Source organism: Protomyctophum bolini, assembly GCF_963924005.1.
Source record: "Protomyctophum bolini genome assembly, chromosome: 11".
Classification (NCBI taxonomy): Eukaryota; Metazoa; Chordata; class Actinopteri; order Myctophiformes; family Myctophidae; genus Protomyctophum; species Protomyctophum bolini.
Window position 1 is genome coordinate 21,683,896 of NC_137872.1, and position 23,595 is coordinate 21,707,490.

The 23,595-nt window shown below is 43.1% G+C and overlaps 3 protein-coding genes across 3 annotated transcripts in view; 1 reads left to right on the forward strand and 2 right to left on the reverse strand.

Annotated features, from left to right (window-relative positions):
* The window catches only part of rgs9a (regulator of G protein signaling 9a), a gene marked incomplete at both ends in the record, with an annotated part of 15,504 nt that extends 9,400 nt beyond the window's left edge, over positions 1 to 6,104 (forward strand). The window contains 8 exons of the mRNA XM_080775404.1: positions 44 to 73; positions 677 to 738; positions 1,010 to 1,123; positions 2,894 to 3,009; positions 3,252 to 3,339; positions 3,532 to 3,670; positions 5,254 to 5,336; positions 5,948 to 6,104. Of these exons, the coding sequence (XP_080631530.1) occupies positions 44 to 73; positions 677 to 738; positions 1,010 to 1,123; positions 2,894 to 3,009; positions 3,252 to 3,339; positions 3,532 to 3,670; positions 5,254 to 5,336; positions 5,948 to 6,104 (789 nt within the window). The remainder of the gene's footprint in view (positions 1 to 43; positions 74 to 676; positions 739 to 1,009; positions 1,124 to 2,893; positions 3,010 to 3,251; positions 3,340 to 3,531; positions 3,671 to 5,253; positions 5,337 to 5,947) is intronic.
* A 2,442-nt stretch (positions 6,105 to 8,546) lies between these two features.
* Positions 8,547 to 18,229, reverse strand: LOC308323356 (extracellular calcium-sensing receptor-like; the record flags this gene model as incomplete). Its single annotated transcript, XM_080775085.1, has 10 exons — positions 8,547 to 9,460; positions 9,916 to 10,039; positions 10,133 to 10,360; positions 10,699 to 10,974; positions 12,161 to 12,367; positions 13,140 to 13,409; positions 14,297 to 14,383; positions 16,559 to 16,847; positions 17,357 to 17,487; positions 18,224 to 18,229. The coding sequence occupies 10 exons, from the start codon at positions 18,227 to 18,229 to the stop codon at positions 8,547 to 8,549; spliced, it is 2,532 nt and encodes an 843-aa protein (XP_080631211.1).
* Positions 18,230 to 20,239: 2,010 nt separating this feature from the next.
* On the reverse strand, positions 20,240 to 22,423 carry LOC308323357 (galactose-3-O-sulfotransferase 3-like; the record flags this gene model as incomplete). Its single annotated transcript, XM_080775086.1, has 3 exons — positions 20,240 to 21,076; positions 21,454 to 21,745; positions 22,359 to 22,423. 3 exons carry the CDS (start codon positions 22,421 to 22,423, stop codon positions 20,270 to 20,272), a joined length of 1,164 nt encoding a protein of 387 aa, XP_080631212.1. The 3' UTR covers positions 20,240 to 20,269.
* Positions 22,424 to 23,595: the final 1,172 nt, after the last annotated feature.

Genomic DNA, 23,595 nt, shown 5'->3' on the forward strand with positions numbered 1-23,595 from the left:
TTACAATGACAAATTCATGATTTTTCTCTCTCTCGTCTTTAAGAAAATCACCTTTGACCAGTACAGACGCATGGTGAGTAATAATTTCCCCTTTTAATAGGCCTATAACTTTTGAAAATGTTAGCACATGATGCAGTCAAGATTATGTTTCACCTCAGTATTCATATAAATAATGCCGTGGTGCCATTCAAGGATTTCCGCCAAAAAACACAGCTTGAAAAGCATTGGCAGAATCCACCCTCATAGGCAGAATTAAAGTTTGGTGTGACCACATCCTTATAGAAGGCTCTTAAAACCCATTTTGGCCGGGAACCCCTTTTGGTGTTAGCATTATGCTATGCTTTAGATATTGAAAAATAGCAGATCTACAAGCTTGTAGATCTTCTATTTTTGAAAAATCAAAGAACGACTGACAAAGAAACATGGCTTTTTCAGAAAACTCTCAGGATGTAGAAGACATTTTTAGAATCTGATCTCAGGCCTAAATGGGTTAAAAGGTTTGAGATAAACAGCCCTAATCTTTACCCTGGACACTTGAGAATCATCATCCACATGTGATGTAACATGAATTAAACTTAGATCTGGTGAATTTAGAACAGTGGAAGAGTGGACACGTATACAATGACTAAAATATGATTTGAAGGAATTAAAGATGACCTAACGGTTTTTCTCCTAGAATATATTCTACGAGCAAGCGATCAGGAGTTCAAAGGTCAAATCTAGCGTTTCCCTTGGAGCGTAAGTATCTGTCACCTCAGGATGGCAACCTTTTATTATGTTATTTTCTTACTTACATTGTTATCCCACGATTTTACAACCCATTGTTTTCACCCAGTGTCAATTATCTAATGTAATTTGTGATTTTCTTGTTTAGTGTCATTAAGTCATTAAAAATAATTGCAATGATCACATATAATTGCGATTATGTAATTATGTAATAATTGTGACAGGCGTAGTTAAGCGGTGTGTTTCCCCCACCCCCCAACCCCTCCCTCTTGGGCTACTGCAGACTGGTGAAGTTTGTCACAACCTACAAGAACCACGATCCGTTCCTGGCACCGTGTTTGCCCAGCAACCCCTGGCAGTCTGACAACGACACATACTGGAGTCTCAACATGAGACGGTAAGGGACATATAACACCCCATTCGTTCTCAGTTTGCTTGTGACCTTGACCTTTGACCTTCTCACCCCAGCATTTCACACGATTCCCACCAGGGTTCTTGACAACATGGTGCTCAGTTCTCTAGGTCAGGGGATCTCAACCAGTGGTCCAGGGACCAACAGTGGTCCTTGAGAGGGTTGCAGGTGGTCCCCATGCAACTAAATGATAACCGAACCTTATTATTAGATCTTTAACACGGGTGATTTTCACATTACATTTGTGTAATTTTCATAATGTTGCTGATGTCTGAGGAGGGTGGGTATTTCAGTACCTTCATGATGCTCAGTGGCATAGAAGGTAGGTTGGTTTCCCTGCCCTGGTTTTTTTCTACAGGCAGGTGTTTGGTGATAGAGTGATAGAGAAAAATCCCATACACCCACAATGGTCTTTTTTCCCCCAGGAATGGGTGGATCAAAGGAGATCTATATATCTATTGTTTTTTTGTTTGTTTTTTGTGAAAGGTCACAATGAAATATTAAAAAAGAGTAGGCCTACCTCAAGTTGCCATGTATTGCTGTACTTCAATATATTTTGATGAGAAATATTTTTTATTGAATATTGTATTGAGTTTAGTTATGGTGTGACAAAAAGGTTATTTAGTGTTCTAGGCATAAGGGGGTTCCAGGGGTTCCTCAGATACGCAAAATGTATGAAAGAACAACACCGCTCATAAAAGAGTATTTATTTTAATACTCAGGAACAATAAGTTACAAAGTGGTGCAAACGGGTGACTCTTTGAGTGTGAGCACTGAATTACTTACATTAACAGGTTGATAAATGAACGAACAAATAAAAGGAAGGAACTGAACCTAACAAACAGAACTAAGAACTCAACAAGACTAACACTCCTTCCCAAAGGGAGTAAACTAGGGTAAGCAGAACGAAAACATAAACTTACGAAACTAAGTAGACATGACAAAAATAACAGAGCGTAGGCGGCTGGAGGGAAGACCAGTGTTTCCTCCCCAAAGGGCTGACAGCGAGTGAGCTATGTAGCCAGGTAGCCGGGTCTCTGAGCTGCCATAGGGCCAGTTAGCCAATAGGAGCTGATTAGGTTCCAAGCCAGGCCCCCCTCAAGACGGCAACACATTAGGGACACGTCACTCATCATCTGCATTAATTGGATGGAGGTCCCTGGCACAAAATATTTTCGGATGGAGGGTCCATGGCCACATATATTTATTATTAATTTGGGGTTCTTGACATGAAACAAATTGAGAACCACTAATTTAAGAAGGCACACATACAAAGACTAAGCCTCTTTTCTGACAGGTGTCTTATTCTGATTGGATTAAGATTAGTTTACAAACAATTAACCAGTTTGACCCTCGTGTCCAGCATTATAAAGTAGGCTAAAACTGTGTAAGCACTTTCAACCTGGCTTCCATATACTGGCCATGGCATTATTGGCAAAAAAAAAGAATAAGATTAAAAATAAAATAAAATAAGAATACAGAAAAATAATCTTCACAAAGATTTTCACTATTTCACAAAAATATTTCAGAGATTTTCTAAAATGTTTAGTAGGGTTTAAAGGAGCACATTACCCTGCAGTGAAAGTTTTACTGGGCTAAACAAAAAAGCAGTCAGAGGGGTGTGTTGTGATGCCCAAAACCTTTTCAATTAATTTTATCAGTCCTAGTCAACTGCTTACTCTGCCTGATGGCTGGGCCGGCAATTTGGATTGGATACAATTCTGCCCTAACTGTAATGTCTTCATGTGTCCACAGGGTGGACGTCCCCACTAAGACTCGTGTGGAACGTTGGTCCTTCAGCTTCTGGGAGCTTCTCAGTGACCTGGGCGGACGAGACGACTTCAAAGTATTCCTCAAGAGAGAATTCAGTGGTGAGTCTGTGTGTGTGTGTGTGTGTGTGTGTGTGTGTGTGTGTGTGTGCGCACGTGCGTGCGTGCGCATGTATGTGCGTTCATGTGTGCAAGTTTACATAACTCCTTCCAACATCCAAAGTCTTCTTCGGTAAAGGGAGGTGAACTACAAAATTGACATTATTCCGAACCAATGATACTAATTAAGGCTACATTCTGAAAATAAGTGTGTGTGTGTGTGTGTGTGTGTGTGTGTCTGCCAGGGGAGAACTTGGCCTTCTGGGAAGTGGCAGAGGAGATGAAGTTCGGAGCTGCGTCATCCATGAAGTCACAAGCTGAGATCATTTTCAAGTGCGTCTTATTGTCTATACTCAGACTTTTGTGAGCAACTCAGTTTTTAAGTTGCTTCATTCAGTATTTAGACACTAATTTCATCAGACACACCTACTGTATATAAACCCACTGCAACCTCAAACTCCATTTGCGTGCGTGTGTGCGTGTGCGTGTGCGTGTGTGCGTGCATGCGTGTGTGTGTGTGTGTAGGACCTTCCTGGCCCCCGGCGCCCCTCGTTGGATCAACATAGACGGTCGTACCATGGGGCTGACCGTGAAGGGCCTGGAACATCCTCACCGCTACGTTCTGGACGCTGCACAGACGCACGTCTTCCTGCTGATGAAGAAGGTGTGTCTGACACCCTCTGTTCACATTACGTTGACACGCACGCACACACGCATGCACCTTTTCAAAATATCTACATATTTACATGGTGCCTGAGATAAGATATAAAACGTGCATGAGCATAGCAGCAGATGTATACTGTGCATGATATACTGATATCGTATATATCGATATTAATCCTGATTATTTACAAAAAAGGGGGGGCTAGTGAATTATGGTGTGTTGCGGTCTCCAAGCAAAGTGCATAAATAACACAAGTGGCTCGAATTGGAGAACTCAACATAAATGAAGGACATCACGAAATCACAAGTTTGACGGTTTTTATTAACCAAACTTCCCCACAGGGATCAAATTACTAGAAACATGTGAGCAACCAAAATATTAAACAATACATAAGTTTCAGTGGTACTTTACCAACTTAGGAGAATTGAGGAAGACCTGGAGATGCCGGCAAACACAGGAGAATGAGGGGGGGCCCAGGCCACCCCCTGTAGGGACGTCGAAGCCGTTCCCCCCCCCCGCCTAACTTACAACCAACTAGTACTAACAACGAAAACAAAGACTGCCGGTCATCCCCAGGCCAAACTAAAGTAAATTAAAGTAAACTCAAAACAAGTATTGACATGGTGTGACTGAGATGTTGCTGGGTCTGTGTCTGCCATGACACTGAGCTGGCTGGCTTTTATAGAGAGGGCTGCAGCAGATGACAATTAGGGGAATCTGCTGCAGGTATGCCAGTCTGGGTGTGTCAGTCTGAGTGGGGAGGAGAGACAGAGAGTTAGCACAGACAATGATTGAATGACTGAGTATGTGTGTGTGTGTGAGTGATGTCATGGCCACACGCAACACCCCCACCATATGATGGTGAATACCGGGAGTGCAACGTGAGGTCATTCACTCATCAGAAAAAGAGCGTGACAATGTGTCGGCCAGGACATTATCCTTGCCACGGATATGCCTGATCTCCACATTGAAATACTGCATAAAGATAGACCACCTCATTAACCTTCGGTTTGTGTTCCGCATTTGGTTCAGGAAAACGAGAGGGTTGTGATCAGTAAAGACGAGGGTAGGCTCACTGGAGGAACCCACATGGTGTGTGTGTGATATGAAATGTGAGCTTTAAGCATATTCCATCATATTAAAGTGCTTTTGGAGAGAAATGAGACAGACTCCATGCAGTCACTTTCAGTAGTAGAGGCTTGCAGAGGGGAGCTGTATGTGTCTGTGACTGTGCCCAGGTGATGGTTGTTGATGCTCATTAATACATCAAGGTAGGCAATTATGTTTCTGCACTGTCAAATTGGTCTACATCTATCCTAAGATGCCATCAAAAAAAGCTTTTTTATTTTATTTTACAAGCTGGTTCTAAACAAGAAGGTGTTTACAGTTGTTGCCCAGAAATTAAGTCATTTTACATGAAAAAGGCTTGGGGGGAAGATAAATCATTAAACAATATATTTTTCAGTAATTTGTCATTATCGTGATACATATCGTATCGTGAGTTGAGTCTATCGTTACATGCTTAATGATTAGTTCACAACAGTGCTGTAGTTTGTTGTAAGGGAATGTTTGCTCTGCTACAGGATACCTTCTTCAGATACCTGAAGTCTCCCGTCTATAAAGAGATGCAGAAGAAAGCCCTAAACCCAGAGCCTCATAACTTCAGGTTGGTATGCGTTCTTCATACAAGTCTGGAAAGTTACTCAGTTACTCAAGCACATTGCTTATTAAGTAACATTTCTGTTGTGTATTTCATATATAAGATATATCGAAAATGTACTACATATCGTGAGAGACGGCATTTATCCAGGTAAATAAATGTCATAATTATTATATCAGTCTATTTGCTGATTGGGCAATTCCATCGGCAAAGCACAGTGGAGTGGCGAGGTCAAGTTGAGCACAGCTGCTCCTCTCCGCCCCTCTCAACTGAACGTGTTCTGTTTATGCAATGGGGCTCAAGAGGTTTTAAATAGAATGTGAGTGATGTGACATGTCAAACTAAGGGTTATTCATAATTCTGAATCCATTCCAAGCTTTAGTTTTGCACGAAAAACACTCCTTGGGCTAAAAACGATCATAGCCATTGCCCAAATGTGCCCAAATGTGATGACCTCATAACACTTGTAAAGACGGCTATGGCCAATTTTAGCCCAAGGAGTGTTTTTCGTGCAAAAGCGATGCTTGGGAATGGGTTCAGAATCATGAATAACCCCTAGTTTGACATGTTGAGGGTGGTCTCTACTGCTGAACCTACGTTGTTTTTGTCCACCTCAGTGAAGCCCAGTTGCAGCAGAACGCCAGCAGCAGAAACCCAGGCATCAGTCCCATCATCCTGTGGCAACAGGAAGAGGTGGAGCGTGCCAAGGCGGCCTTGGCCGCCGCCCCCATCGACGTCAAGGCTATGATGAGCAAGATAGACAGGAAGAAATAAGACCTACTGTACGCCCAGATCCAAATTGCGGAAATGGAAATTGAGGAAATTGCGGAAATGGAAATTGCGGAAATGGCTCTTCACTTATAGCTATCTATTTTCAGGTAGATTGTTTTATTTTACTCAGTCAGCCATATCACTACTCATTTTTTTTCATGAAAAAGGTCATAGCTGGGTAATCTATTTTCAGGCAAATTGTGTTTATTGTATTTTATTTTACTCAGCCATAACAATTTATTTTCTGTTAACCAACTTGCTGGCTGGCAGGCAGGCAGACAGCTACTCATAGACAGGCAGACAGACAGACAGCTACTCATGGAGAATTGGACAGGCAGGCAGTCAGACAGCTACTCATAGACAGGCAGACAGACAGCTACTCATGGAGAATTGGACAGGCAGGCAGTCAGACAGCTATACTCATAGACAGGCAGACAGACAGCTACTCATGGAGAATTGGACAGGCAGGCAGACAGCTACTCATGGACAGACAGACACAGTTCAGCACAGATGGATTGTGTCTACAGGTAGACTAAGATGGATTAAGAAAATATTCCACTTAATAGGTCAATCGAAGAGGCACTGTCAATGTTTCAATCATGAAAGAATTATGTTAGTATATAGATTATTACTCGTATGATATGAGTGAAAAGTGTTTAAAAAATGTTTCAGGTTAGCCTTTCATACAGCTGTGTAATATCCTGCTTATTACACGGCTACTTAATAAATACATGAATAAATTGACCCAACACATGTTCAGACATGAAAGTATTCCATTGATTTATGCCAGGTATACGGCCGTGACCATCTGAGGTCCCTGAAGATGGTTTACTGACCCAAACGTTCCCTTAATAAAGTCGCCCTAATTGTGCAAGTCATGGGCCATTTTATTGTAGTCTAGACGTCTGTACTCTGCCTACACACCCACCTACTGTATAAGTGCTGCATCACTTTGATACCACATCGCTCAGAAGCTGTGTGTGTGTGTGTGTGTGTGTGTGTGTGTGTGTGTGCGCGTGCGTGGGTAATTATATACACATAGTATATACAAATCTAAATGTATTTTGTGTAAAAGAGACCCCTTGGCTGTACAGCCTGTACGTAAGCAAAGACTCGGATTGGTGAACTAATAGGATCCACCGACGTGATCTCGGCGGCACTCGCCTCTCTATACCAGAAATCACACTGTCTGGGCCAGGCTACCCCTGTGTTCTCATGTCTGACCCCTGAACAGTGTCTGGTCTGGGCCAGGCTACCCCTGTGTTCTCATGTCTGACCCCTGAACAGTGTCTGGTCTGGGCCAGGCTACCTCTGTGTTCTCATGTCTGACCCCTGAACAGTGTCTGGTCTGGGCCAGGCTACCTCTGTGTTCTCATGTCTGACCCCTGAACAGTGTCTGGTCTGGGCCAGGCTACCCCTGTGTTCTCATGTCTGACCCCTGAACAGTGTCTGGTCTCGGCCAGGCTACCTCTGTGTTCTCATGTCTGACCCCTGAACAGTGTCTGGTCTGGGCCAGGCTACCCCTGTGTTCTCATGTCTGACCCCTGAACAGTGTCTGGTCTGGGCCAGGCTACCCCTGTGTGCTCATGTCTGACCCCTGAACAGTGTCTGGTCTGGGCCAGGCTACCCCTGTGTTCTCAGTCTGACCCCTGAACAGTGTCTGGTCTGGGCCAGGCTACCTCTGTGTTCTCATGTCTGACCCCTGAACAGTGTCTGGTCTGGGCCAGGCTACCTCTGTGTTCTCATGTCTGACCCCTGAACAGTGTCTGGTCTGGGCCAGGCTACCCCTGTGTTCTCATGTCTGACCCCTGAACAGTGTCTGGTCTGGGCCAGGCTACCCCTGTGTTCTCATGTCTGACCCCTGAACAGTGTCTGGTCTGGGCCAGGCTACCCCTGTGTTCTCATGTCTGACCCCTGAACAGTGTCTGGTCTGGGCCAGGCTACCCCTGTGTTCTCATGTCTGACCCCTGAACAGTGTCTGGTCTCGGCCAGGCTACCCCTGTGTTCTCATGTCTGACCCCTGAACAGTGTCTGGTCTGGGCCAGGCTACCCCTGTGTTCTCATGTCTGACCCCTGAACAGTGTCTGGTCTGGGCCAGGCTACCCCTGTGTGCTCATGTCTGACCCCTGAACAGTGTCTGGTCTGGGCCAGGCTATCCCTGTGTTCTCATGCCTGACCCCTTAACAGTGTTTGGTCTGGATGTTACGTCCATGACATCCAATGTCCACCCACCCTCTAGGCAAGTTTAATATAGCATACATGCATTTGCCTCTCTTATAGACCTGTAATTTGACACTCAGAGAATGAAGAGGTGTTATTTTTAATATGTTAGTTTAATCTGGTATAGAAAATAATAAATAAAAAGATCTGGATCAAGGTGATCAGTAAACAAATATATCTAGCCTATATAAACTTCACATTTATTCACCACATATATTTCTGCTTCTATGTCTTGGTGGCACCGCGACCCATGATGGACTTCTTAGTGTTTCTCTCAGGTTTCAAAAGCATTATATAACACTTTGGACCAAACAGCGCCACCAAAAGGCCAAAACTAGATGCTAAAATAGCAAATACCTCCACCACATCAGCATATTTTCCTGGAGAGCTGATATATGCTGGGATGAAGGCTATCCACACGGCACAGAAGATCAACATGCTGAAAGTGATTAACTTGGCTTCATTGAAGTTGTCTGGAAGATTCCTTGCCATGAATGCTAGGACGAAGCTAAGTACTGCCAGCAAACCAATATAACCTAACAGCACTGCAAAACCAACTGTTGATCCCACTTCACACTCATAGACTATCTTATCAATGTTGTATTGTGTGTTTTTATGAGGAGTTGGTGAGGCAGACAGAAGCCAGGCTGTGCAGATTATTGCCTGGACGGAAGTAAGAACCAGAACTGTTCCTCTCTGCTGCATAGCTCCAAACCACTTAATAATGGCTGCACCCCCAGGCTTGGAGGCCTTGAACACAGCCAACACCACCATAGTCTTTACCAGGATACATGAGATGCACAGCACAAAGCTGATCCCAAACACTGCATGCCTCAGCTGACAAGTCCAGAGTCTGGGACGACCAATGAACAGAAGTGAGCACAGGAAACACAGTATGAGTGACATCAACAGTTGGAAGCTGAGTTCTGAGTTGTTGGCGCGTACCATGGGCGTGTCTCGGTGATAGACGAAGATTCCAATGACAACGGCAGAGATAAGTGTACCTAGCAATGAGAAGGTTGTCAAGGAGATACCCAGGGCCTCATGGTAGGAGAGGAACTCCACGCTCTTAGGCACACAGTGGTCACGCTGGGGACTGGACCAGAAGTCCTTTGGACAACTGGTACACTCTGTTGAGTCTAACAAAGAAAAGAATATTAACGGGACAGACAAGGACAATATCAGTCTTCTTAACCCGAGGACCCGATTCTGTTTTCTAAGAAAAAATACAACAAAAACAATATGTTGCTATATCAGTCGTTCTCATCTCAAACTTTTCATGCCAAAATTATATGTATTTGGCCTTGGACCCCCATCTCAGAATATCACTTCTTGCTGCTTTATGAACTTGTAGATCTGCTATGTTTGAAAAATCATGGAAATCTGTGCAAATATTTGAATATATAGATTTGTTTTTAAAGCAAACATTAAACATCAAATCTTTGCTTCTGGGGGTCACTTTGTGCCGTGCTATGAGCTTGTATATCTGCTATGTTTTTAATAGCCAAAGTATAAAATGTTGCTCAAAGTGATGCTTTCCCGGTTTTAACGGGTTAAAAATAATCTGTACATGCAGTACATAATGTAAATCTACCAGTCTCATTGCTGATCTCTCCTTCAGAACAAGCAATGCAGTCGAAGCAGCAGACAGGTTCCCCTTTCCTTCTGGCCAGACGGGTTCCAGGGGAACAGCTCTCACTGCACACTGACCGAAGCGGCTAAAGAGGAAAGTTAACAAAGATCAGTTTCAGTCCAAACTAAATTACCTTCACATCAGGAGCTCGACAATAGCTCGACAAAGCCAAAGTGACCTTATTGGAGTCAAAGTTCCAGAAGATTCTGTCCTCATCAAGGATGAGTGCAGCCCCCGTCGAGGCTGACCTCTTGAACACACCCACACTCTGTATATGAATGCTTCCTTCAGGCAGCCACGCCCAGTTCATGATATCCATGATTGGTTCGGCTTCACTGTTCCCGTCAAATGATACCTGATCACCAACGGTTGTGGTGAAGTTGACCTTTTCCAGGTAATACACAAGCTAGAACAGGTGATGAACACAATTAAGATCACGAGATTAAAAAGAGAAAAAAAAGTATACACCATATAGTGACACTGACAGGAGCTGTTTATGTGCATTACTGTATGGGGAGGGAGGCTCCCTGCACAGAATACCTGCAAAAATATATATGTGAAAAAAAATGTAAATAAAAAAATAAGAAAATAAGACATCATTCTAAGACGATTATTGATACAGGTTCATCCTAGTATGACAATCTCTCATGCTTTGTGTCAAAGTCAGTATGTACATGTATATTCATTATTATTGAACATTAAATCCAACTAGAAACTCCAGTAAACTATGTATTAATATCACACCTGCCATGGCTGGACTGTATGCAAACTGGCACAGCTGTGGCCAGTGAAAGGCCCTCTTCCTGGCTCACACTGCAGCATGTCGTGGAGGGCATGGGCCAGAGCATACACAGCTCTGTACACGTTAGATTCTGCCCTGAGCTCTGCCACATCCAACAGTTTGGTTCCTGCTGTTGCCAGGTCCTCTTGTCCAGTACACACTTTACCACCAGCATCCGCCCACTCTGGCGGAAGGGGCGCATATTTACACTGAAATGTGTGCTCCCAAAACTGCCTCACCTGAAGAAACAACGTTGAGAGTTAAACAGAAATATAATAGCTTGTGTCAGCCAACGCCACAGCGGATGTGATCTTCCATCTAACCAAGACTTATACACACACAGAATCATCAATGGGCAGCATGGGCGGGGCATCAAGGCATCATTTATTGAGGGGGGCAAAAAGGTCAAACTGAGGGGCATTGCCTCTGTTAAATTCTTTCCCTGGTGGTCACCCCAAAAACGGATTGTCTCAGCATATATGCCACTAACCCTAGTTATGTGACGACCCCCTAATCACCGCTTTTCAGGGCAGCTGAGACACCTGGCTGCTGGCTGATTAATAAGGGGCCCTACACGGCTTACTGTCCCAAAAATATCAAAAGTTACAATAGGAGGCAGGGCGTTTAGGTCCCAGGCACCTCAAATGTGGAACCTTCTCCCACCTTCGGTCCGTGGGGCTGACACGCTCTGCACATTCAAGACTAGGTTAAAAACCTTTCTCTACAAAGCCTATAGCTAGACTTGTCTCCAGTACTCGCTCACCCGACAAAGTCATAAGAGTGAGAACTGAGTAAGGGGAACCTCCCGCCAAAACCCGCACCTGTGTTGTGTGTCTGCTAAATGCCATAATCGTACATTGTTTGTGTGGGGTTGTCTCCCAGCAGTGCTTGTAATATACACTGTATAGGCTCCAGTACGGTCTGCCACTAACCCAACATCCGGGGAATCCCTCCCCGGAGTCTCTTTTCGTCTTCCACTTCGCAGTTCCGTGGACCTCTAATAACCCCAACTGACTGCCGAGTGTGACCGTGGACCAGGCCTCTTCATGAAGCCCACCCCGTCTATTTCTCTTGTATTCTTTCTTCCTATTCCCCCTCTACCCCTCCCCCCCCCCCCCCTCTCCCCCGACACGGTCGAGGCAGATGGCCGCCCAGCCTAGAGTCGGGTTCTGCCTGACGTTTCTTCCTAAAGGGGAGTTTTTCGTTACCATTGTCGCAATATTGCTTGCTCTGGGTGGATCTTTGTTGGTTGTAAAGTGTCTTGAGACAACTTGTTGTGATTTGACACTTTAATAAAATTGAATTGAATTGAATCAGTAGCTGGCTGGCTTATAGTTGCCTTGGTGGTGTGTTGGGTGTGGGAGAATGTCATTGACGGCATCTGACGTGGGATAGGTATGTTGAAATGAAACCAAAACGACTCACTAGGATATTTTCATGGCTGTTGTCAACGTCATTGTCGGGATGTATTTTCAACAAGAAGTCCTTGAAGCCCGGTATGTCTCCTCGGCGCAGTGCGACACCCAGGCTGCCTCTCAGGTAGGGAACGTAGCGAGGAACCTGGAGGTATGTGGCCTCTGCGAAGCCCACGTGAGATATCCACTGTAGACCTGTCACCTTCTGCTTCACCACCTGTTGATAGGGATCAACAACAAGTATAATAATAATAATATACAGTCTGTAAACTATTACACAAATGCAAACTAATACAATTACATAATATATAACAATATAACATTTAGTTTTAGTGTGAATTTAGGGTTTCATTATTTCCTTTTTGTGCAGAGAAAATAAATACACAATTACTGAGCATTATTCTCATGAACCTGAGATTGATTAAATTGCAGTGGATATACAAAATGCTTGCAATTTAAGGTAGGGTAAGTGATCTGTTTTGATAAAAGCACTATATCATTGCTATAAACATAGAGTATTTTGTTCAGCAAGGGGTCTCCCTGTCTCTCTAGCTCTTTGATGAACAGAAAATACATTTTCATGTAGGTGACAAAATTCCTGCCAATCAGGAGAGAGTATCCATTTATCAGCTTCATTTTTATAGTGTTTCAGTTCTCTGCTCATTTCTTTGTGTAATCACTTCCAATTGCATTTCTGTATCCTCAGTTCTCTATCCTGGTTGGATAAAATTGGTGACCTGAAATTACATTTTCTGTTTACAAAAGAGTTAGAGAGACATGGAGAGTCCTGTTACTGAACAAACACTGTATACAGTAGAGTATCAACGAGTATCATAACATAGAGCTATTTAACACATATTTTAACCAAAGAAAATCACGTTCACCCATGTTTCTATATTAACGGACGTCTTCACTTTCTTCACTATGTAACTAATTTCAGATTCCTTAATAATTCTGAATCCCTAAATTAACATAGATCCTCGTCCAACCTCGTCCAGGAGTGTAATCGAAGGGAGCCCGTACGCGATCACAACGACCACGCGGGCCGTGGATGTGTTCATCATGGAGACGACCCTCTGTGTTTGGGCGGGGTCGCTGTCCCATGGCAGAGCCTCCACGTAGGCCAGGCAGGCCCAGCCGGACTGGGCCAGCTCCGACTGGAAGAGCAGGGCCGCGTCGCGGCCGTAGGCGTCGTCAATAAACAACAGTCCTACCCAGGTCCACCCGAACCGTCTCATGATCTGGAGCATAGCCTGCACCTGGTTGGATAAAGGATAAATAATATAAACAACGTGTTATTCTTTTTGGCAAAGTGAGTGGCGAAGTTAGTTTAACGTTGTTTATTAAAGTGTTAGGGAAAGGGGAAAACGGGGCAAAACGTCAACACAGGGTTCCTCTTGTCAGGGATTTGGGCTTCTATTCACATGCAGTCCTGCTGTGGGTAGAGCAGAGAGATCGAGAGCTAGTGACTACTTTACTCAGTGGGGGGAGAGTGCTGTAGGCTCTCCCTTGTGGAGTTCAGTCGGCTTGTGAGATCTCCCTCATACCAGCCTCCTCATGAACAGAGTGATTCCTCCTTCCTCACTCCTCCATTAGTTCAAACTGACTCACCAGACAGCTTGGGCGTCGGCTATTTAAAAGCTTCTGGTGATTGCCTTACCGGCTGCAGGTGCGTCCATGTCCAGGCTCCCATTGGCTGCAATACCTGTACAGGGTGATATACTCCCTCTATCACCTCCCCCAGCCTCATTCTGTGGGGAATAGGCCTGGCTGTTTCCCCTGGTTTGCCACAATATGCACATATATGAACCTGAATATGGCATAATATATGCAGCATATAGGCTATATTCTGCATTACTTGTCATGTATTGGCATTGTATGTTAATATATTTAAAATAAAACCATAGCACTTTTCATGCCGCGCACCCCCTAGAAGGCGTTCGCGCACCACAAGGGGTGCACGCACCACAGTTTGTGAACCACTGGGCTATAGGATCAGTATCCGTCAATCCTATTTTACTGTTGTCTTTATGACTGTTTCTATGCTGCTACAATGAGGCAAATAAAATCACGTTTTACCACCTATACGTTGAAATTAAACTAGACACTCACTAGAGGTATAACATGTAGCCTACTAGAAGCCCACCTGGATGGTATTACTAACGATTGTTCTGAAGAAGGAAGGGTGCTGGTACCGGTCACTCAGACAGGAGCACATGGCATGGGAACTGACCTGAAAGAACACACAAGACATCTGTTCTGTAATGACGTCTCTGTCGGGCAGAAACCTCATTATGTCCACAACTGTTAATCACTTTTCCCAAATTCAAATTCAAAACGTAGCAGATCTAAAATCTCAAAGCTTGCAGATCTGCTACTTTGATGCTTTTGTGTGACGCTGTAGTACAATCAAGTAGGTACTTCATTTAAAATATGGAGATACAAGAGGTTTCTTCCCGACAACAACATAGCCTACATATTTCTGTTTTTATAGACACATTTCCCTTGCAAGCAAAGCATGTGATTGTGAGTGGAGTGAGGACTGATAATAAATAAATAAATACACACATTATTGAATGTGTTATTGACTTTGTCCATTCATTATGGTAGTGTATGTTAATAATCTCTCTCTCTCACCAGAGAAGGCTTTATGAGGAGAGGTCATCTCAGCCAGTTCAGTTTAACCCAATACATTGAGAATTGCGTGCAGTAATTTACAGAGCCAGGGACATGCATTATGTGCATATTGCATAAAGTTTAATGTTTTAATTTGTAAAACATTCTGAATATTGGGCCAAATAACTTACTCCCCAAACATAGTTATGTACAAAGACATTAGGCTATGTGTGGCCATGAGATAGATTATTTTCCAAATAATTGAACAAAAACAAATTCCACCGGCCCAGGCGGTGGCGTAACCGTCTGGGCACCCGACTGGTAATCCAGACGCAGTGCGCCGCGGGTTCGACTCCCGAGCCCGACACAGCCTTTACTGCATGTCTTCCCCCCCCATCTCTCTCCCGTTTCCTGTCAGCCTACTGTCTGTCCCTTCAAAAAAACAATAAAAGGCGTAATCTAAAAAAAAAAAAAAAAAGAAATCCACCGACTGTAAAGCTGTGATGTGACACTCGATCAGAACTGTTTCACATGTAAAGCTGTGATGTGACACTCGATCAGAACTGTTTCACAACTGTAAAGCTGTGATGTGACACTCAGGGCCTTAGGATTCCAACTCTCAGCTCCAGGATGAATCAAACCTTGGGCTTGAACACAAATTCATTGCACTCTGACCTAAGGTCAGAGTAAGGTTCCATAAGGTCACCTTATGAAAACCTAGCTCATCTGTAGGGCTGTCACGATTACATTTGACTTGAAGATAAATTGTCGCGCCAATAATGATTGTGGCTAACGATTTAATTGTTTTTTTCCCTTTGTCATTGAACATTGGAACATTATGAATACAAATTACATTTCTGTTTGGCTTTTAGGCTTTATAAACAAAAGGTGCATAGGGCAGATATGACGGATAACTTACATAATTTATTACCTTTATGCTTCAAGAAAAAAACACAAATAATGGAAAGCCGATCTACAAGCTCAAAACGTGTCACAATGTGACACGTTTTGAGGTTCTAGTTTGGTTCGGCTGTTTCCACAATTTGCAAATAATATTAACATTTTTCAACTTGAAGATTATGCAAAATAATTGTGATTATCTCAAATAATTGTGATTATGTTACTTGTGACAGACCTAACTCATCTGCCTGGTCCACTCGCTTGCTCTTGCCTGCAATAGATTGACACTTGACAGTATGCCTTTCAAGTTCCTTTCACCGTACAATCAGGCACATGAACAACAAGAACTAGAATGAACAAAAGGAAACATTAAACCCTCTCACACCTCTTACCTCTCCTGTCCTCTCCTCTCACACCTTACCTCTCCTGTCATGTCATGTCTTGCATTCTAATACGCTTGAACTGTTCCTACATAATCTGCAGTACACTGTGAAGTTAGCTATATGTTGGTGTATATAATATACCAAGATTACCGGTATATGCACATGTACTGTACATGCTGATGTTCAGGCTGATGTTCTCTCTCTTTTTTTGCTCTTTATTTAAAATCTTGTCATTCTTCTTCTTATTCTTATTGAATAGACTTTATTTGCCATTGACACTAATGTATAGGAGATTACTTATACTGCTGCATTGAAGGAAGCCAAACAAAGATACGTTTTACTCTTATGCACCTGTACACAAGATGTAACAATGAAGCACGACCATGAACCTTGATCGTTGAACCTTGATATAAAGCTTGATAAACAACCAAATCACCAAAACTAAGCATATCAGCTACTGGAAGAAGGGAAAAAAGGGGGGTGGGGGTCATCCGTCATAAGCAACTTACCAGGGGCACTCTGAACCGACTTAACAAACTAGAGACGGCAACAGAATTGGCTGAGGAAGGATCACCCACAATTCCGAGCACCGGAGGAGAGCCGACACAGCCCTCGTCCAATTGGATCTGCGCCTCTCTCCCACTGATCGATGACAACGCTGCACGGAATGCCATCTCCAGTGTGAGACAGGTGTCATAGAGAATATACCCCAGAGTCATGTTGGGCAGCAGCCTGGGGTTCCCGTTGATCTCTGTAACGGCAAAAGCCATGGTCTGGGCCAATCTGAACTCGTCAATGCTGAAACTAACACATAGAATCCCCACTGTAACCTGTATATTGATCTTTGTGGAAATACACAACATCAACTAATCCTATGGTACCATATACTGCAGTGGTTCCCAAACGTTTTAGCCCGTGACACAAAAAGATAAGTTAGATGTTTGACCGCCGACTGGAACCCAGACTATAGTGAAAGTAGCATTTTATTTTATTTTCACTTATTTTCACTACTCACTTGTTTTCTAATTTATGGAATTTGTTTGATATATATTTAATTTATTCAGAACATTGGGAAAATAATCATTACATTTGTTTTGAATTCATGAACAAATTGCATTGTTTGGGTATGTTTTTTTTTTTTTATGTTTTGAAATGATAAATTAATTAAAAACAAAATGTAGGAAACAAAAAATAAAGGAACCCATAGAAATGGGTCCCGGCCCAGCCTTTTGGGAACCAGTGCCACACTATAAATCAAAACAAGGTTCCCCGGTTCTCTTGCTTGCTATTGCATTTGTGACACTCACCCATAGCAAACGGGGTCCTGTTGGTCGGAGGTGAAGGACAGATCGGGGAACACAGAGGAGAGGTGGATATCAAACACGGCGCCCAGCACCAAGTCCCCAGGCTCGTAGATTCTGTTGAGATTAAACGGTGCCTGTAACTCACAAGGGGAGGAAGATGAAGACAAAGGAGAGAATGAAAAGAACAAGTACAAAAGCAGGCGTATGTCTAGAGAAACCCTCATGGCTGATGTCCTGATTGTCCTCCTCTGTCTAACATCCCCCACTTAACCACTGGACAATGCATTTACAGAAGGGGGGGCCCTTCTGTAAATACATTGTCCAGTGGTTACGTTTTATAGTGCAGTTCCATCCCCTGTGCCACCTGCCATTACACACACCCACCTGGGCCGATCAAGCAGAAGTGGGAGGCAGGGCTTGTTGATTTTGAAATTTGATTTAGGCTAGTTTTAGTCATAGTCTCTCAGAGTTATGGGGTCCTCCACTAGTACTAGTGGACTCATAATGTGCAATAGTGGCATAGTAAATCAGTATCATACTAATGTTTTTCTTTGTTTATATTTTTTATGGAGGGATAGACAGTATAGGATAGGAAATTGGGAGAGAGATGGGGGGGGGTGACATGCAGTAAAGGTCGTCAGGATCAGGAGTCAAACCCGCAGCACACTGCCATGCAGACTGGATTACCAGCCCAGGCTAGTATTCATACTGTACATATTCTGAAGAAAACCTGGAGACCTGACATTCAGTAACTGGGTCTTACGATCGAAATAACATAATAGTGTGTGAAACCGAAAATTTAAAAATTTCCACGGATAAGGACATGACTTTGCCACTGACACATTTGTCCATGCACGATCCACTTCCTACTTCCATTAGGTAGATTTAAAAATAAAACCTGTGTTGTGTAATAATAACATTACACATTTCCAACTGTGTACAAATAAAATAGCCTCTTATTTTGAAAGCCTCACAGTTGCAGGGATTAAACGGCAGAATTTGGCAAAACCTCATATTTTCGATAAGTAAATCATGCGATTGTGACTTACACAATGTATACTTTGGAAGTGCATTCACTTTCAACCTCCTATAGCGTCACTCTTAGGGTTGACAACTATTTGACAATCTAATAAGGGACACCCTTATTTCCCTTTTTTCTAAGAAAAAAAAGCGACGCCTAAAGATAAAATGTCACTGCACACATGCAGTATATGTACAGTTTGTATACCTATAATATTAACCACTTGAACCCCAGCAAGGAGGAACATATAGCCTTAAATCGAGCTGATCTATAAGCCATACCAAGTCTAGAAGGTTTATAGTGGTTACAAATGGTATTATAGTATAATGACCTGTTTGAACTTGTAAGATGTTTGATTGATTGATTCCCAAAAATAAGGAACAAAGCGTGTCCCGTGTCAATTCAATAATAAGGGACATGTCTAGTCTCCAAATAAGGAATGATTCCTTATTTCAAGGAACGGTTGGCTGTCTACAAGTAACTCTCTCACCCAAATCTTTACTTCGTTTTTTGTTCATTTAGACGGATAATAATTCACATTAATGAACATTCAATACGTGAATTCAATCAACTGAACGTGATATAAAAATAAAAATAAAAATAAAAACATGCCAGATTTAGCTAGAAGCTACATCATAATACAGTAGAGAACATACTTAATACCAACAGCAGATTATCTAAAGCCTAATTAGGGCTGTCACGATTATGACATTTTAATCTGTGAAATGATTTGCTTCGTAAACAACGTGCATGGGGAAGATATGTGACACATATCTTACATAATTTAATTTAACATTATACTTAAAAAAAAACGAAATGGCTAATCTACAAGTTCAAAACACGTCACAGCATTTTTAGCTTGAAGATCGGCTATTTCCACTTTGTTTTATGTTGGCAAATATATGAACATTTCTCAATATTTTAAAGGACGGTGCAGCTCTTGTGGTAGTAGCAAATATTCAAACGAGAATGATGATTATGCAAAAATAATTGAGACTCTCACATAATTGCGATTAGATGATTTGTAATAATTGTGACAGGCATATAAGCCTTATTTGAAATATGTAGCCTAATGTTTTAAGTTCATCGATGTTACTTCACATATCCATTTTTAACAATCGTTTTAGTTGTATTGTTGAAAACATGGTGTGTGTTTACCACTGATGACATCTGGCCCAGGGCTGATGATGAAATATAACAACAGGTGCAATGTTGGAAGATAATTAATGTTCACGTCTAATAAGGGGAATGAGTCACTGGGGGTCTTTTTCAAAACATGCTCAAATTAATTAACAGCATGTTAGTTAACAAGATGGTTGTAAATACAAAATACCCGAAAGGTCAGTGGTGGAAACTAAGTACTTGTACTCAAATACTGTACTTAAGTACACATTTGAATACATTTTGCTTTACTGGAGTATTTCCATGTTTGTACTTTTACACCACTACAATCATTTGAACCTGTGACGGAAGCAGTCGCTATGGAGTGAAACATTATCTACCGGTATTTATAAAATATACAATATTTAAGGTGTTTTTATTCTAGTTAGAGGGTAATTATAATGTATTAAGGCATAGTTGACTTATTAGCCAAGGATCCTTTTAACAGTATACAGAATAAAACCTACAGTATACATACTGGGTTGACTCTACAGCAGATCTGTGTCACTCACCCCTCCCCTCTCTGACGAGCACAGAACCCTAACGAGACACAACCCTTTTGAAGTTCAAAGGGATTAATTAAGAGCTTCTGGAAAGTGCAAGATGGTAGTGACCAGCAGGGAAATTACCGTACAGTAAGGCTTTAAATCCTATAGGATTTTACAGTGTAAAAACTGGAGTCCCAGAGAGATAAAAAAGGGGATCCTTGATACGGTTCAAAACCAGCTCCATCTTCATGTCCAGCTCCAGACAGGACGTGTCTGAGATCTTAGGAGAATCTTTGTATATTGGAGCTCTGGCATGATCAGCTTGAGGCAGAGCTTCTGGACATGGCTGACGCTACCTGGCAGGTCGTAGCCCATGATGTCGACATTGTCGCTGGGCTGCCAGGGCCGCAGCTTCATGTTCTTGATCTGCTTTGCCGAGCGGAGCAGCGGCATCCGGTTTCCAAAGCAGCTCTGCATCAGCTTCTCCTGGGCCTGTCGCTTGAGGCGCACCTCCTCTGCTACGCAGGCCGGACCGAGGGCTGCCAGCTTCCGCCAAAGCGAGGCGTTGAAGTGGTCGTAGAGCTGTACGTCCAGTGAGTTCCAGGCACGCATCTTGGCGGTGAGGCCCGGTGCGAGGCTCTGCTTGGAGCCGGCTGCGCGCATGTTGAGCTTGACGTACAGAATGTCGTCCAGGTCCCAGGACAGCAGGTGACGGAGGAGAACCAGCGACTCATCAAAGTACTCTGCGATCATCACCAGGGAGAAGGAGTGATCCACCTCCGCCACAAAGTCACGGACGTATGCCGTGTCGTTCTCCGATCGGTCCTTGTCACCGCCCAGGTCGAAGGTCAGGGTGTTGCGGGTAGGCATGACCGGTTCATTTGGCTGGTAGTACCGCCATGGTTCCTCCAAGAAGGCCTCCAAGGATCCGTTGGGAACCTTCTTGAAACTCTCACTGTTTTGTTTGAAATAACTGAACATTGACTCAAACATGGAGCCCGGCTCTCGGAGAATAGTGATGTATACGGTGTTGTTCGGCATGCGCCTCCGCACCTGCAAGATACAAGAAGTTTTATCATCATATGTACAGTAAAACCAACAGGTGTTTACACAACACAACCTTTGCCTGCCATTGTGTGCACACCTAATCCAAAAGTATCTATAACGGGTTAACAAGATATAAAGACGAGAGATGCAATCCTGAAATTGGGGGGGGGGTGCATTATACTGTAGATGTCAGTACATATGCGATTATGCGTGAAAGCGATTTGTTGCCCGCACAAAGTTTACAATGGACAGCAATTTGTAAAAGTTTGTATCTTTGACTGACAAACTCAAATTAATGACAATGCTTCCAAATGACAAAAGTATGCCTGGATGTCGTGCATAATATACTTCATTTTTAATTTAGACAAAATTAAGTTCAGCACCTCAGTGTGGTTGAAGCGCATGTGGTTGGTGATGATGTTGGCTGGCAGGGTGCCTGGGTGGATGAATCTGGTGTTGAAGGAGCTTGGGTAGCAGAAGTGGTACTGGCCACACTCCTTTGTGGGGAGCGCCACTGTCAGGTTGTGGCGCTCTGCAAAGCGGAACAGCAGGTTCTGCATGGTGCTGCTGCCCGTCTTGTGGGTCTTCAGGAAAACTACGTTGGTTTTGGGCTTCAGGCCCCGGGATGGCTGGGAGCACGGTGCAAAGAGGCTCAGGTGGAAGGCATCCATGGTCCTGGAGGGAGAGCATATTTACATTTAGGCTAATTAATTCAGTTGTACCGTAATAAGTGCATATATTTGTGTTCATCACACGCTTAGCGCTTTCAATAACAAATGACACTGATCATCTCCTGTATGGCTACTTCGCCCTCATGCCATCGGGTTGAAGTGGGAAAAGCCGCAATGCCGGCATTAAACAAACTGCAATTGGGGAAATCTCCACTTATATCCTACTAAATTTATGAAGCCAGGTTGAAAGTGGTTAAATGTGAGAGGTAAATGAACACCCAACTAGTGTTGAATCAAAATTTTAATTTAGTTTGTCATATTTTAGATGTCTGAGGGAAGTAGGGGTGCTGGGGGGACAGCCCCCCCTCGGACAGGAGGGGGGAAATAATAATACTTTTAATCTAAACAGATTTGTGGTACTAGCTGGCCTAATAAATATGCTGTATCACAGTATCTGCGCATTATCCTGGCCATTTGAAAATAGCCGATCAACACGTGTGCGTGTGCACGAGGTGCGTGCACACGCATTTTGCTGCACCCCCTGCTGCACATTCAGCACCTTCTACTGTAATATCATCTCACGGCCATGTAGTCATCTGAAAGGTTTGATCACTCACCATCTCAGCGAGAGGCTGACCATACTGACAGCCACCAGAAGCAGGAAAATCTTCTTCCGTAACATCTCTGTCTCACTGATATAGACAGACAGACAGACAGAACAAAGAAGCATGATGAACATATAAATAATACATTACATGAGTGAAAAAAAGAATGCAGTAAAAAGCTATAAGCTATAAAAAGGCCTACGTACAACGCAGTTGTAGAAAAAACAGCTATGACAATATAAATGGACCCCTGGCCCCTGCAGCCTGTTACTGCAGAATGTGCTCTTCTGAGAGTAAAGTTCTGTGTGCAGTGGGTGGCTGGCATCATCCAGAATGGATAATGCCTTAGCCAGAGTCCTCTTCTCTGCCATCGACACCAGAGAGCTCAGTCCCTATCACCTTCTGCGCCCGCCTACTCAGTCTGTCAGTCTGTTTTTACAATATTTACGAGTCAAACTAAAGTCAACTTACCTCAATTCTCCCATGAAAATGTGAGGGCAATCCAAAGAAAAATGCAAAAAGGCTATCGTAAACATATATACCTGTGTGTATATACATAAAAATAAAAATAAATGACATACCTGTATGCCAACAATACTAGCATTCAGATAAATATAAAAACATTGTCAACTGTATGAATTCAGCGTTTGAGCTTGAGAAGGAACACTGTAGGGCATGTGTTATTAGGGAATATACATATAGCATATGTATGTGTAGCCGATAATTAGCCGAGGGCCTCTAATTCTGTCCAACCCCGTTAAGGCCTATTCATAGTCTGGATTTTCGGTGGTAAGGTGACCACCGCTCCGGTGGTGAGCTGACCACCGGAACTGAAATAACGTTGAGCGGTGGTGAGTGGTTTGCTCTTCACCGCGGCTCGTGACGTCATGTTGTAGTTCGGTGGTCACCCCACCGCCGTAAATCCAGACTATGTATGAGCCTTAAGACCTGTCGTAGTACTTAGTCAGTTTCACTATCCAATTTTGTCGGAATTTTTTAAACCTATACATTTTTGGAAAGGGTATTGTGTAAGGAATCAGAAAATCCATGTTCAGCATCAGGGAATCCAATGGTGGTAGTTATAAAGCAAAAAAATAATCAACATTAACTCTTAGACTGGGTCCATAGTGACCTGGTGTGGTTGCAGCTTCACTATGTATATTGTTGGATATTTTTTAAAGATTTGCATAACTATACATTTTTGGAAAGGTTATTGTCTAACTCTAAGGAATCAGAAAATCAATGTTTG